Source organism: Megalobrama amblycephala, linkage group LG18, assembly GCF_018812025.1.
Source record: "Megalobrama amblycephala isolate DHTTF-2021 linkage group LG18, ASM1881202v1, whole genome shotgun sequence".
Lineage (NCBI taxonomy): Eukaryota > Metazoa > Chordata > Actinopteri > Cypriniformes > Xenocyprididae > Megalobrama > Megalobrama amblycephala.
This window is the reverse complement of record NC_063061.1, coordinates 13,740,324-13,755,851: the sequence shown is the minus strand read 5'-3', so window position 1 is coordinate 13,755,851 and position 15,528 is coordinate 13,740,324. Positions and strand designations below refer to the sequence as shown.

Here is a 15,528-nt window from a genome sequence, read left to right as displayed (position 1 = left end):
TAAACATTTTTATTAGTGTAAAATTAGCTAGCTATAACAAGTTAATTCAAAATGTTAACTTGCTAATTTGTTAACAATAGCATGGTATAGCACTTGCTGAATGAATGCAGCAATATAAAGCATTTAACATACTGGCTCTCAAACCAAGCCGCATGCACAACTTGTCACTATGATGGTAACTCTCCAAAAACACACATTAACAGAAACTCTAACAAAACATTAATCACTACTAAATCTCCCACTTAACATTAATCTTGCACAAAAAAACAAACAATAATTGTAGCATTTACTCTCCCTTTCGAGTGCCATGGGTAAAGCGTGCTGGGAAATGGAAATCCTAGCCCAGTTTCAGTTAAACTTTAGTTCATCTAAATTAAAAGAAATAAGTTAATAAACTCAAAACAATGAAACAGTTCAGTTTACTTAAAATATATCAGTTCTGTGAACTTGAAAGAAAAATAAAGTTCAAATACTCTTAAAAGTTAATTTGACTGAACTAATTTATTTAATTTAAGTTTGTCCTACTCAAACCAATGAATTATTTTGAGTGCTAGGGTTTACAGTGCATTCAAATAGATCGGACTTGGTCTTGCATACCCAAAATAGCTACCCAGAGGCGTTGCAAATATGGCCGCCAAGTGAACAGACTTTGGTTATGCTAATTAAAGATCTGACTGAAAAGAACGATTCGTAATGCATTTAGAATGATACATTTTGGGGAAGCTATCAGTTCTGCAGAAGTGCACAGATTTCATACATACAAAATATGTGCCGATTCTGTGTGCGTCTGCCTATAGCATCCATTGTATGTGCACTTAGTCTCTTGTCAATAAATATAGTTACAGTAAATGGTCATAAAGGAAAAGGAATTTCAATCATCTATCCATTTTAGTTATCCATTTGAATGAATCTATAACATGGGCTAAAGAATCATTAGCTTACCTCAAGAGCCTGTTAATTCTGCTTCGGCCGTAATCATAAGATTGTTCTAAGTCACCTGAAATCAGATAGCAGCTCTGCTAAAGGACACGAGAGCTGAACAGGCCTAAGCTTGGGCTGTTTGAAAACAGAGAGCACATTTCACACAGAACCTGAACCTCTGAGGGTTTCGTGTGAGTGATCCATGGCAGGGTTGGTGTGATTTAGCCGAACTAGGTCAAGTCCTTCCCTTCCATTAGAGTGTCATTAGTTTGCAAAGCCACCATGATATTTTGTTTTTTATCAGCCTTGTCAGAATTGTCTGATGCAGATGAATGGGAAGCTACAGTCTATTGTTCGCCAAGGGGAGGTAATGTCGTTTAATTTGCACTGTACAGCTGAGCTTTTTATTATTTTTTCTTTGTACTTACCCATTTGCAGTCTTTTCTGTACCTTTTCTTTTCTTACACAAACCATTTTTTTTTTAGCTTTTTTTCAGGTTCTTTCAGGCGGTGGGCTCTTCCAGCTGTAATTGCACAGTCAGGATCCATCCTGTTTATTTTGCACTGCAAATCAGAAATTTTCATCACCACTCATTAAATTTATGCAACAATCAGACAACATTGCCTCTGAAATAGTCAGATACTTTACAGATGCTGACACAGATGCTTGGTTTATTTTCTTGAGCAAAACAAACTTTTAAAACGTTTTAATATAGATTAATAAAATTCAACAGGTGATACATCTTAGTTTAAAGATTTGTGTTTTAGTGGCCCAATGTCTTTTATATATTGACTTTGTATTGAAACTGAAAGTTGAGGCAGGACATTTTTAAATGGCAAATAGCCTTTAATTTGTGTATTTTTAGAACTGGCACAATGATGATAAAGACGCTTACTGGAGCATTTCCTGTATATAGATTTTTTCTTTAATTAGGAATTCGCATTTGTCCTGCCATATTGATTCTGGTGGAAATAGTTGGCAATATTATGACCCTTGGGTGTTGATTCAGTGTTTTTAGAGGAAGCTCAGTCCTGAATCAAATCCTTCACAATCTCAGAGCACTTACGGGTTACTTTGACCTACTTTCCTAAGTGGGATTTTCAAAGGAAGTACAGTGCCTCCAGCCTTCCGTTACATTTATAATGTTGAGCAAGTTCTGTGAAGATCCTGATATGCTGTTAGATCGTTAATGTATGCCTAATATTTTGATGCTTTCGTCAGTATATTCATGCAAATCTTATGCTAAGATGGTTGCATCTTTGCAAAACACTGCAAACCAGTTCATCTCCTACCAACTAAGGGCATTATCTGCCTTTATTGATTTAATTATTTTTATTTTTGGGTTATACCTGTGGCAGTCCTGGTTAACTTGTTATTTGAAGATAACGCATGACCAAAGTATAGTAATAATCAAAATGATAGCAACAACAACAACCAAGGAAATAGCTTGCAGTACAGAATATCTTCAGTTCACTGTTGTTGAACTGAACTGAATCAACACTAATCTGACTTCAGCTGAATGATGACACTATTGTCTCTTTTAATTCTCTTTGTACCATTGATCATTATTTTCCTGATGTTTATCACCATAAAGCTGCTTTGAAACAATCTGTTTTGTATAAAGCGCTATATAAGATAAGATGACTTGACTACATTATGTAAGTTTCTTTGGATAAAAGCATCTGCTAAATGAATACATGTAAATGTATTAATGTTCATGTAAATGTACATGCAAGTTGTTATTTACTTATTTATGAGCAGTATTAGTTATATTTTACATGACCAAAAAGAAGAAAAAATAACCATACACTTATATCGAAAATAGTGTTTTGATAATAAATAAATATTGATGCACATGTAAATAACTGGGCAGCTCAATTACTATTATTATTATTTTACCTGTTTAAAAGGTCACATGTTTCTGTCTTCTACCAAAAGAAGTAAAACAAATGATGCTTGGACTTTTTAGTACAGAGAATGCTTGAGTCCTCTCTGTTGTAAATGCACATCCTCTTTCTCTCAGGGCTCAAGTGGTTTGACTGGCTCAATCCCCTGTGTCTTTCATTGTAAACGGGAGTAAATCTGGAGGGGAGAGTAGAGAGAGCAGCTTGTTAACCGCTTGTTGCTCTCAGCCGTGCAAACAGTGAAGTCATACCTTCCAAGGCTTGTTTTGCTCACCGGTGATGTCACCAGCAGCCAATCAGCAGGCGCTGCTGCAGTAGGTAGTGGGTGTAGCGGGAGTCTTGGGTATATGCACAGGGACGCGCTGGCGGCACTCCGGCTCTCATCATCACATCATTACAGGGCTAGAGAGGAGGAGGGAAAGCAGCAGCTGAGAATATCTAATCACAGTCGTGATTAAGTCATCTGATTCCCCAGCTTTTTATGTGTGATGTGCCTCACAAAGGAAATTACATATTGAATAAATCTGTTTTAGTCCACCTAGGCTTAGATTAAGCCACACTGTTTTATTTGTCATGTTAGGCACCTCACACTCTTACATACGCAGATTATACCAGTTTTTCCATTGGCCAGTGACCTTAAGTCAAGGTCAGTTTTGCTCCTGAAGAGAGGATGACTTGAATTTTTATCCTGTGTCTAATGCAAATTTTTTTTGTCTAGTAATCTATATCTGATTATTCATTTTGGATTACCTATTTATTTGCTGTGGGCAAGATAAGCTTGGATGACACGGTTACTGTAGCAAAGATTGATTGCAGTTTCACTACGTCTGTCCAGTACGGTTTCATTACTTAAATTGTTTTCTAGAAAATTGTGATTTAATAAAACTCATTTATTTAGACATCTTTTTTTGAAAATTACCTTTAATGCAGCGTGTAATGTAGTCTGCAAAGTTGTGAAGCTGAAAGTCCATCATAAATAAAGTTATTGTCTCTCAAAAGAAAGAGTTGACTCTGAACCGCTTAAATGAGTCGTTTGTAATTCGAATCCAACTTGCTGCTCAGAATCACAACCTGTAAGTGTGATTAATTTGATGCGCAAGCTATGAAAACCCCTTCTAATGCGCAACATGGGTCAAAAATGACCCGTATTCATTTCCTATGTAATTTCAATCATGGTTGAGTGTTTCTTTGCTGAATCTTTGAAAGAAATGTATTTTATCATTCATTTATTTCAGGTATTCCTTAAATATCTTGTTTTGGATTGTCAAAAATCATTATGTTCATTTTTTCTTTCTTACTTTATAAACAAACACAGTTTTTGTATGTCTACATCAATTTTACACACATGGGTCAAAAATGACCCGTATTCATTTCCTATGTTATTTCAATCATGACTGAGTGTTTCTTCGCTGAATCTTTGAAAGAAATGTAATTTGTCATTTATTTATTCCAGGTATTCCTTAAATATCTTGTTTTTGATTTTCACAAATCATAACTTTTGTATTTCTACATCAATTTTACACACATGGGTCAAAAATGACCCATATTAGAAACCTTTGCAAATTTTCGCAAGTAGGAACATATTTACTGCAGACAACTATTCATCCGCCACACATTTCACATCTCAACATGGCTGCTTTTGTATATTTGATGGATGAAAGTCATATTATATTTCATATAATAGGCTATATATTATATTTCATAATCTTTATTTTTTGTCATAAACCAATGCTACTGGTCACCTTTTACATCTATCAGTGTTCCTAAAAAGTAAGAGTTTTGAACAAGGTTTCTGTCCAACAGTGAAAATATATAATAAGTGTATTTGAATTTGAATATTTGAATATTCTTGTGCTTTTGATTTTCTTTATCTAGAGTGTTAGATTCTGGTCCTCAACAGAACTGAGCTGGATGATGACATCACTTTAAAAGAAGCTGAAAGTATACTTTGTGAACAGTCGAACACAATTTAAATGTGTATGTGCAGGTTGCGCATTTATTACATAAATCTGGTGGAAATTATAAAAAGTATAAAACGCGAAGTATACTTTGGCCTTTAGAAAGATAATGACACAAAAAAAATTTCATTCAAAAAGAAAGGAAATATTTAAATAAGGATTTGTTTGAGTAATACCTGGAATAATGAATGATGAAATTAATTTATTGTAATATATGAGATATAGAAAATAATAACTCATTCAGGTCACTTTAGACTCATGTTGTATATGTCCAAAACTGTTACTTTTCAGGAACACTGACAGATTTAAAGGGTGACCAATTGCATTGATTTATGACAAAAAATAAAAAATTATGAAATATATAGCCTAATATATTAAATATAATAAGACTTGCATCCATGAAATATACAAAAGTAGCCTTGTTAAGATGTGAAATGTGTGGCAGATGAACAGTTGTCTGCAGTAAATATGTTCCTACTTGCAAAAATTTGCAAATATTAAAGATTTCTATATGGGTCATTTTTGACCCATGTGTGTAAAATTGATGTAGAAACTGTGTTTGTTTATAAAGTAAGAAAGAAAAAATAAACAATTATTTGTAGAAAATCAAAAACAAGATATTTAATGAATACCTGGAATAAATAAATGACAAAATACATTTCTCTCAAAGATTCAGTGAAGAAACACTCAGTCATGATTGAAATAACATAGGAAATGAATACGGGTCATTTTTGACCCATGTTGCGCATTAGAAGGGTAGTGATAGAAAAATGATTTTTATTCAAAAAGTAAGAAAAAAAAAATTAAAATGAGGATTTGTGATGATCAAAAAGAAGTTAATTGAGGAATACCTGGAATACTGAATGATGAAATTAATTTCTTGCAAAGATATAGAAAATAAAAACTCAGCCGGGTCATTTTTGACCCATGTTATGCATCAAAGGGTTAATTCTTAATGTATTTCATACCGAGTGTTCAAAATACATCGTTTTGTGTTTTAGCCTATTGTTTATGTCTCCGGCTAACCGGCTAACTCACGTTTTTACTGTCTTACTGAAATACTTCTGCTAATCAGCTGTGGGCCCACTATTACCTAAAACTGTGTCCATTAATGCAGATTGTCTGTCGTTCTTACTACTTTGAGTAATGATAAATGATGGTGCAATATTTGTTTTACAAACTTCAATGTTACATCAGACATTCACGTTAGTGCTTGGTTAACGTATGCACTGTTATTGATACTGTTAATAATACGAACTACCACGTGTGCACCACAATCAATGGACTTGTTAATGCTGATGGTGAGGAATTACAGTTGCAACATCTCATGATGAACGTCAAACTGAGTAGCCTATCACTGGTGCTCAACTTGCGATGGAGGTTTGGGTTGAGTAGGTACTAGTTCTTCCAGTATTTCATCATCGGACTCGCGTTCGGATTGATATTGTAAAATCAACGCCATCGTTACTGTCTTTACAGTGTGTATAATCGCTGAGCTTTAGGAAGCCTCCGTAATGGCCGTTTGTTTCCGACTTGCGCTGTAAGCGGTAGACCAATCACAACAGACTGGGTCATCTGGCCAATCAGAGCAGAGTAGAATCGCGGAAAGGAGGGATTTAGAGAGACTGATTCAGCCATAGACAGTAAGATTCAGCAGATGAGTCGTTTGAGAATCATTGAAAAAAATGTGGTGATGTGAAATGTATATTATGAGAAAATGAAAGTGTTTTTTTGACTTTTGATGCATGCAATTTAAGGCCAATTCACACCGCACCGACAACAGCCAACAAACTCGTCTGTTGGAGTTTGTTGGATCGGTGTGATACCCCTGTTGGCGTTGGTCGAAGTCGGTTTTCAACCGACTGAACATGTTTAATCGGCGTTTGTCGGGTCGTGGAATGTCTGCGCGGTGTGAACAGTTTTCCAACAAACGGCAACAAACTCTGACGTAATCTGACCTGGCTACGAACGGTTGCCATGACGATGAGGCAAGTCCCCTGCAAAGACAGCTGTTTGATCGCGCCCGCGCCTCACGCACACACAACAAAGCACTGGAAACGTGACATCGCAGCTTGTTCGTTATAAAAAATAAAATACAGTTAAAAAATTAAAATATACAAAAGGTACAATAGTCCATAGTGCAATCCGTGCCATTCAGCAAGAGCAGCTGCTCCACTTCACCGAAAGAGAGAGGTAACTTTATAACCACCATGAGAGCAGCGCAGGTTTACCTTCAGTTTCGTTTTTTAATAATTCGTTTTGGCTTGTTTAGCTGCATGGTTGTATATCTCCTCTAAAGAGAATTAAGAACCTTTCAAGTAATACGGTCACTTTAATTACATGCTGTCAAATGAACAGCCAGTCAGTCTATACACATCACAGTTTACAGTTTCCCTGTTCTTTTTTTTTTTATCTAAACATAACCGTAATGACAGTCAGGACATCAGTTGTGAACTCAGTAACACCTCTGAATGATTCACTGACTGAGTCTGATTCAGACTGCTAACTCAGAAGCCACTTCGAGATACTTTTGTGAAACTTTTGACTGACCCATTAATAAGAACTGGTTCTTTTGCTTTAATGAAAACAACTGACCGTTCGTACAAAGGAGTTCATATGATCAGTGTCACAAACACGATTATTTGATTAGTTACCTAGAAATAATGCATTATCTTAAATATTTCGTATTTTTGTTATAAGTTTTCTTTGTTTTACATTTGTTCAAATCCTATAAAAAATTGTTGACTTCCAGTTTAAGTGCAGCACAAAAAGCAATCGCATATTGCCATTATTTAATTTTGGAGCCCATTGTAGTTTATGTTAGTGAACAGAGAGTGAGAGAGTGTGTATTTTGATTAGTAAAATAGTTACAGGATTTCCGGATAAGGTTAATTTATAATACAGAATTGAATTTTAGCACATTGCCTGCAGACTTGCTGATCTATGGTAGATTTACTAACCAAAATCTAATTTCAGCTGTTAGATGAGTCACTGCTCCCCAGAGCAGTTTCAGTGTGTGGTTGTTACAATCCTGTGTGTGATTGCTCATCAAGGTCCATATGTTCTCACAGGTGCCCACGGAGTCAGAGAGGAGCCCCAGTTTGTGACGGCCCGCGCTGGGGAGACCGTGATTCTGGGATGTGACGTGGCCCACCCACTCAACGGCCAGCCCTACGTGGTGGAGTGGTTCAAGTTTGGAGTTCCCATCCCCTTCTTCATCAACTTCCGCTTCTACCCTCCCCATGTGGACCCCGAGTATGCCGGTGAGCCCTGATTATTTGTGTCTCACTGCATTTCATCATTCACACAAATATAGCCACTGTTGGTATGATTAATAAAGCTTTTAGCTCATTCATTATTTGATTATTGCATTTAACAAAGGAAATTCACATATTTTACATATGCTTTAGATATTATTCTTTCTTTCAGGCAGTGTTTTGCATTGATAGTGATATTTCACATGAATGAAGCTTTTTCATCCACCGATATACGCATTAAAATGCATTGAAACAAATTGGCCTGGTTTTTGAGATAAATACTGTTGAAATGTCTCTTTCCTTTTCCAGTTATTACAGTTCTAAACTTCTTGTTTTTTCTCACGTGGCTCTGATTTGTCACAAAAAATTAGTGAACAGTAAATGCCTGTTTGGTCCGAGGTCATTATCTGCAGTCTTCATCAGATAAAACCATCTCCATAAATATATTCGAACACTGCACGGATCGTTTCATCACAACAACTGTGATTCTCCCAAAATTACCCTTATGTGAACCCTGTCTTAAAGATGGAAGGTTGCCTTTCCACATCTCATTCTCTTTATGATAACAGAATTTGTGGATATTGCAGGGATGTACCAAATTAGAAATCAAATAGGCTTAATGTTTTTGACAAGAAACTAAAGGCCAATCAGAGTATTACAACTTCCCCCACCATACTAAAGGTGTGACAATTAGCAGGCCTACGGGATGTACACACATCTTGGCCTACAGGCCTTGATCACTATTAGCATCTCTTAACATTTTTTAATGAATTCCAAATGGCCCTTGGAGTGGGTTGGAACAGGAAAGCCAAAGTCTTAATTTTCATCCTTACAAACACAATGAAATTACACCCCTTCAAGTACAGGATAAGCGATTTGTATTGCAGGAACATGCAGTCATGTCTACTGAACATTAGTGGGTTGGATCTGTTAGTTGGATGCAGACTGGGAAATTAAATTTCTTGCCCACCAGACAGTGTTTTTTGAATCCCCAATTTTATTAACCAAAACCCACAATGACACTGACAAAGCAAATAAATAAATTAAACAATAGGATAAAAATGACAAATTATTTCTATGTTTTTGCCACAAAATTATTATTATTTTTTTATGCACAGAAAAAACATACTCTCTTTATCCCACTCAAACACACACACACACACACACACACACACACACACACACACACACACGTACAGTACGGACACACACTCGCACAGAAACAGCTGTAAGCGCCAACATGACATTTCTCACTAGTGAGGTAATAACAGTGCTGTTCTTGAAGCAAATAAACTTACAGTTTTGCTGTTGAGATGCTACATAAATTCAGGTAATTCACATTCACTTAATTTCTCTCTCTATTAACTGCATTAAAGGATTAGTTCACTTTTAAATAAACTTTTGCTGATAATTTACTCACCCCCATGTCATCCAAGATGTCCATGTCTTTCTTTCTTCAGTTGAAAAGAAATTAAGGTTTTTGATGTAAACATTCTAGGATTTTTCTCCATATCATTCATTTCAATGGGCACCAAACGGTTGAAGGTCCAAATGGCAGCTTCAGTGCAGCTTCAAAGGGCTTTAAACGACACCAGACGATGAATAAGGGTCTTATCTAGCGAAACGATCGGTCAAGTTTTATAAGCACAAATGCTGGCTTTGCTCTTTTCTCCGATGCGCGTTCGTGACGTCACGTAATACGCAATTACGTTGAAAAGGTCACGGTTGACGTAGGCGTAGCAACCACAGTTTCATTTGCTCAGGATTGTGTATCGAAATCTCTGAAAAGTCACAAATTTCTGTCCTGACAAAAATTTTCTTTTAGGCTTTCTAATACAGTATTAAAACACCCAGGATACGCACACCTTTCAAGCGTGAGTTTAAAATATTCTAACTGACCGCCAGAGTGATTTTTTTTTTTAAGGCGACCCTTATTTTAGAACGTTTGCCCTTATTGTTTCCATGGCGACGCGTGCGTGTTACAAGTGCTGAACGTAGCCACAATAACACTCTATGAGAGATGGATCACTATTATTTTGTTTTTCCTTTTTTATTTAAAACATTCGCAAACTTGCTTACATGTCTTCAACTATATGATATTCCGATTCTCAAATATGTGTGAGTGAGTGTGTTTTGTCATTTAAAAACCTTTATAAATGATCTTTATCTTGATCTATAATGCGAGATGGGCGCCGCCATCTTAGTTTGCACTGCAGTTCACAGAGTTCTGTCAGTCTGGATGTCGAATGGGGTGGAGAGATAGAGTTGTGGGTAGGGTTAGGGTAGGATTAGGGTGTGGTTGTACATTCGCTCCTCCTCACTGGACGTCTAGCGAGGGGGAGCTAACGTAAGCTTCACCTATTTGCTCTGCAGCGAGCACCTTCTCTTTTTGTGTGTGTCCCTTTAAATGCAAATGAGCTGCTGCTCCCGGCCCCCTTTCCAGAATAGGGCAGAGGTTTAACAGCTCATGCTTCGGTTTCTCAACAACAACAAAGCTGGAGAATCTCACGCAGCCAAAATGACGATTGTCAGTAACGGTGTTTAGCCTTACATTGTTCAAACCAGAGTCAGACACTGATGGAGAGACTCAGGAAGAACATACAACTTATAAAATGCATCTGGACGTTTCTAAATGGTTAGTGGATAAATTTATGTAGCTGCTGTGGAGTTGATTCATTACATCGACTAGCATTGAACTTTGAGCGTCATAACTTTGCAGATGTTGTTTATGCTCTGACAGCAACATTACACACTAACTAAAGTGAAAAAAGTGAAATCATAATCAAGCACCCCTTTAAGGACAAAAACCTGACAAATGTCTTAAAATAAAACATCTGAACAATGTCTTGAGGTGTGGTAACCGTAGTATAAATGAAATAATTGACTCCAGTCTGTTGAATTATTAGAAAATAAAGCACACCCGTGGTGTATCCTATTGGATTCAATAAACAGCTCCATATTACAAGTCAAGTAAAATTTAATTTTTTAAAATCTTAATTTTGTCAAATATCTGCCAATACATGTAGGTGGCTGATCTGCATCCCTAATTGCTGGATATGTCACCTGTTTCATTTTATTCATATACAGGGTATCACAGTAGGCTGTTCAGCCATACGTTTGACCCACTGAAATGAAGACACTTACTGTTGTCTCTGAAATCAGCCCAGTCCAGACCTCAGCACATTATTTAATCTCACTCATAGGGGCTGAAAGCTTTATCACAGGGCAAGAGCCGGCCGTGTCAACAGATTATGAATCGAAACGTACAGGCTGGTTTGAAGAAAGCTCTTATCTTTTGCTTCAATGGATCTGGCGGTTCAGATCAGTGGACAGGTGGAAGAGGTGCTGATGTCTAGAGCAAAGCATCAGCCGAACAGATGAAAGAGGTTTTGGGGTGGGTTGAGGCAGATCAAATATGGTCCTTTTTTTCTAATTGAGATTGAAAATTACATGATTGATAAGGAGTGGAAACAGAAAGGGCATAATTTAAGAGCATGTCAGATTTATAAAAGCAAAGAAACTGTGATAGTTTATCAGGAGTGGCTTGAGGCAGGATATGCAATTTTAATGGCTCTCACAGTGAATCGTAATGAGATGAGATTTTTTTTTATTTTCTCTCATCATGAATCCTTAGCTGAATTTCCAGCAGTGATTTTTAACACATTGTGCAGTGATGTGCTGTATTTTTTTTTTTAAACGGGGAAAGATATTTAAAAAAAATCTCAAAGGCTGTTGCGTGGCTGGTGCAGGAAACCTGGGATGTATGCGATTTGAAACCTTATTTGAAGTTTTTGCATCTAATTTCCCTTACTTTTCCATGGATTATTTTGGCATCATGTAACATTCACTCAAAGTTAAAGGATTAGTTCACTTTCAAATTAAAATTTCCTGATAATTTACTCACCCCCATGTCATCCAAGATGTTCATGTCTTTCTTCAGTCGAAAAGAAATGAAGGTTTTTGATGAAAACATTCCAGGATTTATCTCCTTATAGTGGACTTCAATGGCCTCCAAACGGTAGAAGGTCAAAATTACAGTTTCTTTGCAGCTTCAAAATGTTCTACATGATCACAGATGAGAAATAAGGGTCTTATCTAGAGAAACCATTGCTCATTTTCTAAAAAAAAAAAAAAAAATTATATACGTTTTAACCATAAATGCTCATCTTGAACTAGCTCTCTTCTTCTTCTTCTTCTCTATTAGAATTCCGGCAGTGTAGACACTGCTAAGTGTATTATTGCCCTCCACAGGTCAAAGTTTGAACTAAATTGTCATATACAATATGCTAGTGCAAGTATATAACAATTAGTTCAAACTTTGACCTGTAATTTTATAATTTTTAATTTTTTTTAGAAAATGAGCAATGGTTTCTCTAGATAAGACCCTTATTCCTCGTCTAGGATCGTGTAGAACGCTTTGAAGCTGCACTGAAACTGTAATTTTGACCTTCAGCCGTTTGGAGGCCATTGAAGTCCACTATATGGAGAAAAATCCTGGAATGTTTTCATCAAAAACCTTCATTTCTTTTCGACTGAAGAGAGAAAGACATGAACATCTTGGATGACATGGGGGTGAGTAAATTATCAGGAAATTTTAATTTGAAAGTGAACTAATCCTTTAATCTTTAAGATATCATACTGTATATATATATATATATATATATATATATATATATATATATATATATATATATATATGAAGAGTTTGGTTCCAAAACGCAATAACTCCATTTTGATTAATTTGAGTAACAAGGTGTTTTCTTTACCAAGAAAGCGGCAAGATGAAAACCAGTATTTTCTGTTTCAAACTTTCACATAGCATCTTTTGGTTATAAAAACATTAAAAATAACATGATCTCTCTTATTTTGTTAAGATTTTTCACATTTTCACAGATTCTGCAAGTGGTTCACATACTTTTTCTTACAACTGTATATATATATATATATATATATATATATATATATATATATATATATATATATATATATATATATATATATATATATATACAACAGTTCTGTCTGGTTCTCGAATCTGATTGGCTGATAGCCATGCGACATTTCAGTGATAACAGCACTCCTACTGCCTTTTCACCGTTTGTATCACTCCGCTTGAAGTGACCGTCATGGCAGCCGATCAAATCAACAGTAATTTTTACAAATACTACTTCTTGTACCACGAACTGTAAGTTTTAATAGTTTTTTAGGCGAGAATGTAGTTGTTTAGACCTGAAATATGTGACTCATATTTAATAACAGCGCCTATTTTACAATTTGTTTTGACGTTTTCGGAGATGCGAGCTCGAGTGCGTCAGCGGCCGTTCAGTGCTTCTGTAACCGCCGAGAACAGCTTCATCTCGGCCAGTGCCTCGGGGATTTGCCGCTGGCTCTTATAGTGGTTAAACATGAGACATAATTCAATTTGAGTACATAGAACGGGCAATCTTTGGTCTTATTAATCTATTATTTGTTCCAGAGCAAGTTGAATTGTGCTATATTAAATTTGATAATAATAAACGTTACGTTACATCCTTATATAGCACATTGGCTACAACTAGACGGGACATATCAGACTCTTCTCCGCTCTTCAAATACGTAAAACATTAAACTTTATAAACATATGGTTTTTTGAGTAAAGAAAACGCTTTACAATTTTTTTCAAACATCAGATCTTTATTTACCTTAGCATTGCACAGAGATGTCCAAACTGCGTGCGCACTTTATTCAGGAGGTGAGGCAGATTAATGAGGCTTGATTGACAGTTTGAGGATCCAGTGAAGTTAAGAGGTTTTGTCACAAACTCTTTAAAATTCTTTTCATTTGTTAAATATTTGTAAAACCCACATACAAGCGTAAATGGTGACCTATTTTTTTTTTAATAACTAGTGCTTTATGTTTGACTGAACTGTACAATTGTGCTTATTTGTTGTTCTAAATATTATTGTTAATAAATATGATTTTATATAAATATGTCCAATAAGTAATATGGATTGAGTGAACATTACATTAATACGCCATTAGATGGCGGCAACACTTTACAGGAGAATGAGTCAGTGAAGCACAGCGGACATTCAAACGGACTTGTATAAAGGATATAATATTATGGACACCGACTTGAAGAATGAATGTAATGCAATATATCAGACACAGGTAATAGCCTACTCTCTCTCTCTCTCTCTCGCTAATACTGTACAAAATTCAATGTGTTTCAATGAAGCGACTCAACGTTCCTTCGTTACTAGTTCTAAAGTGACGTTTTAGAGTTAGTAACGGAGGCTTGGTTCAACTGACAACTTGAGTTTTGAAACGTTCCTTCGTTACTAGTTCTGAAGTGACGTTTTAGAATTAGTAACGGAGGCTTGGTCCAACTGTCAAATTGAGATTTGAATCCGTGGCGGAAGGAAGTAGTGCTGCACAAAAGACGGTTTTAAAGACACTCCGTTGTTGTTCTTATTTATTTACACACTCGTGCCGTCGAACTGTTGTATAAACGCAATATCACATTACCTACGGCACTCGGCCTGCGGCCTCGTGCCTACGGACGAATCACAGCGTGCTGATATACAGCCATATCGCACGGCTACGAGTGTGATATTGCTCATATATAATATGAAGAGTTTGGTTCCAAAATGCGATAAACGCCATTTCATTTTTTTTTTTTTTAATTGAGTTTCCGCCAAAATCAGTATTGAATCTGGTCGGTACTGAAAAGTCATGTATTAATTTTGCGCAAAATGCGATATCCGTCGTGTTATTCTGTCATGTTTTCTCCCTTTCTTTCCAAAACGCGACAAACGCCAGTCTCCTTTCTCTGCAGAACGCGATATATCCGCTCAACCAATCACAGCGCACCATTCCACGCGCTGTAAACAGTAATGGCGGCGCTCTGAATACACTCAGCATCCTACTTTTCCTCATCTACTTTGTGCTTTGTGATCAACAAAAACAGAAAAATTAATAATTTTGACGGCATTGATGAACCTGTGGTGGTTTCTGCGGAGGGGAAGAAACGTAAGTCATCGAAATGTAATCATTTACGTGAGGAGATTAAAAAGATAAGGCACTCCAGTCGGGAGGAGGAAAAATACCGGCTGTTGCTTGTTCCACGACAGCATCAAACGTCTGTCACGGTCCCAAAACTGAATGATGGACAGTTTTTAAAAGCCGTTTTTAATACCAACGCACTCTGTAAATGTGTTTATTTCAACCGTGCGGTGGCGCCAGATACTCTTTAATCGGTAATGACGAACGGAGACATAATTAATTTATAACATCAACAAGATGACCCGTTGAATTCATTTTGGGAGCGACGACTAAATGTATTTTTAGTTAAATGCCTGTATATAAGATTAGTATTGACAAAGTTCAGAGGCTGTCATATATGTGAATCAACTTTGTTGTGTATTTTCAATATGAAAAATAACTTCTGTATTGATGCATTAATTGCATTAAAAAAACGTGAAAAATTATGCGTTTTTATAATAAACC

At 36.2% G+C, this 15,528-nt stretch overlaps 1 protein-coding gene across 10 annotated transcripts in view; it reads left to right on the top strand.

The window, feature by feature from the left end:
- The window catches only part of igsf9bb (immunoglobulin superfamily, member 9Bb), a 144,473-nt gene that overhangs the window by 34,565 nt on the left and 94,380 nt on the right, over window positions 1–15,528 (top strand). For all 10 annotated transcript variants that reach the window (XR_007181259.1, XR_007181258.1, XR_007181257.1 and 7 more), the window contains exon 2: window positions 7,855–8,046. Coding sequence is in view for 7 of the 10 variants with exons in the window: in XM_048166202.1 (XP_048022159.1) it covers window positions 7,855–8,046 (192 nt within the window). In the remaining 3 variants the exon portion in view is untranslated. The remainder of the gene's footprint in view (window positions 1–7,854; window positions 8,047–15,528) is intronic.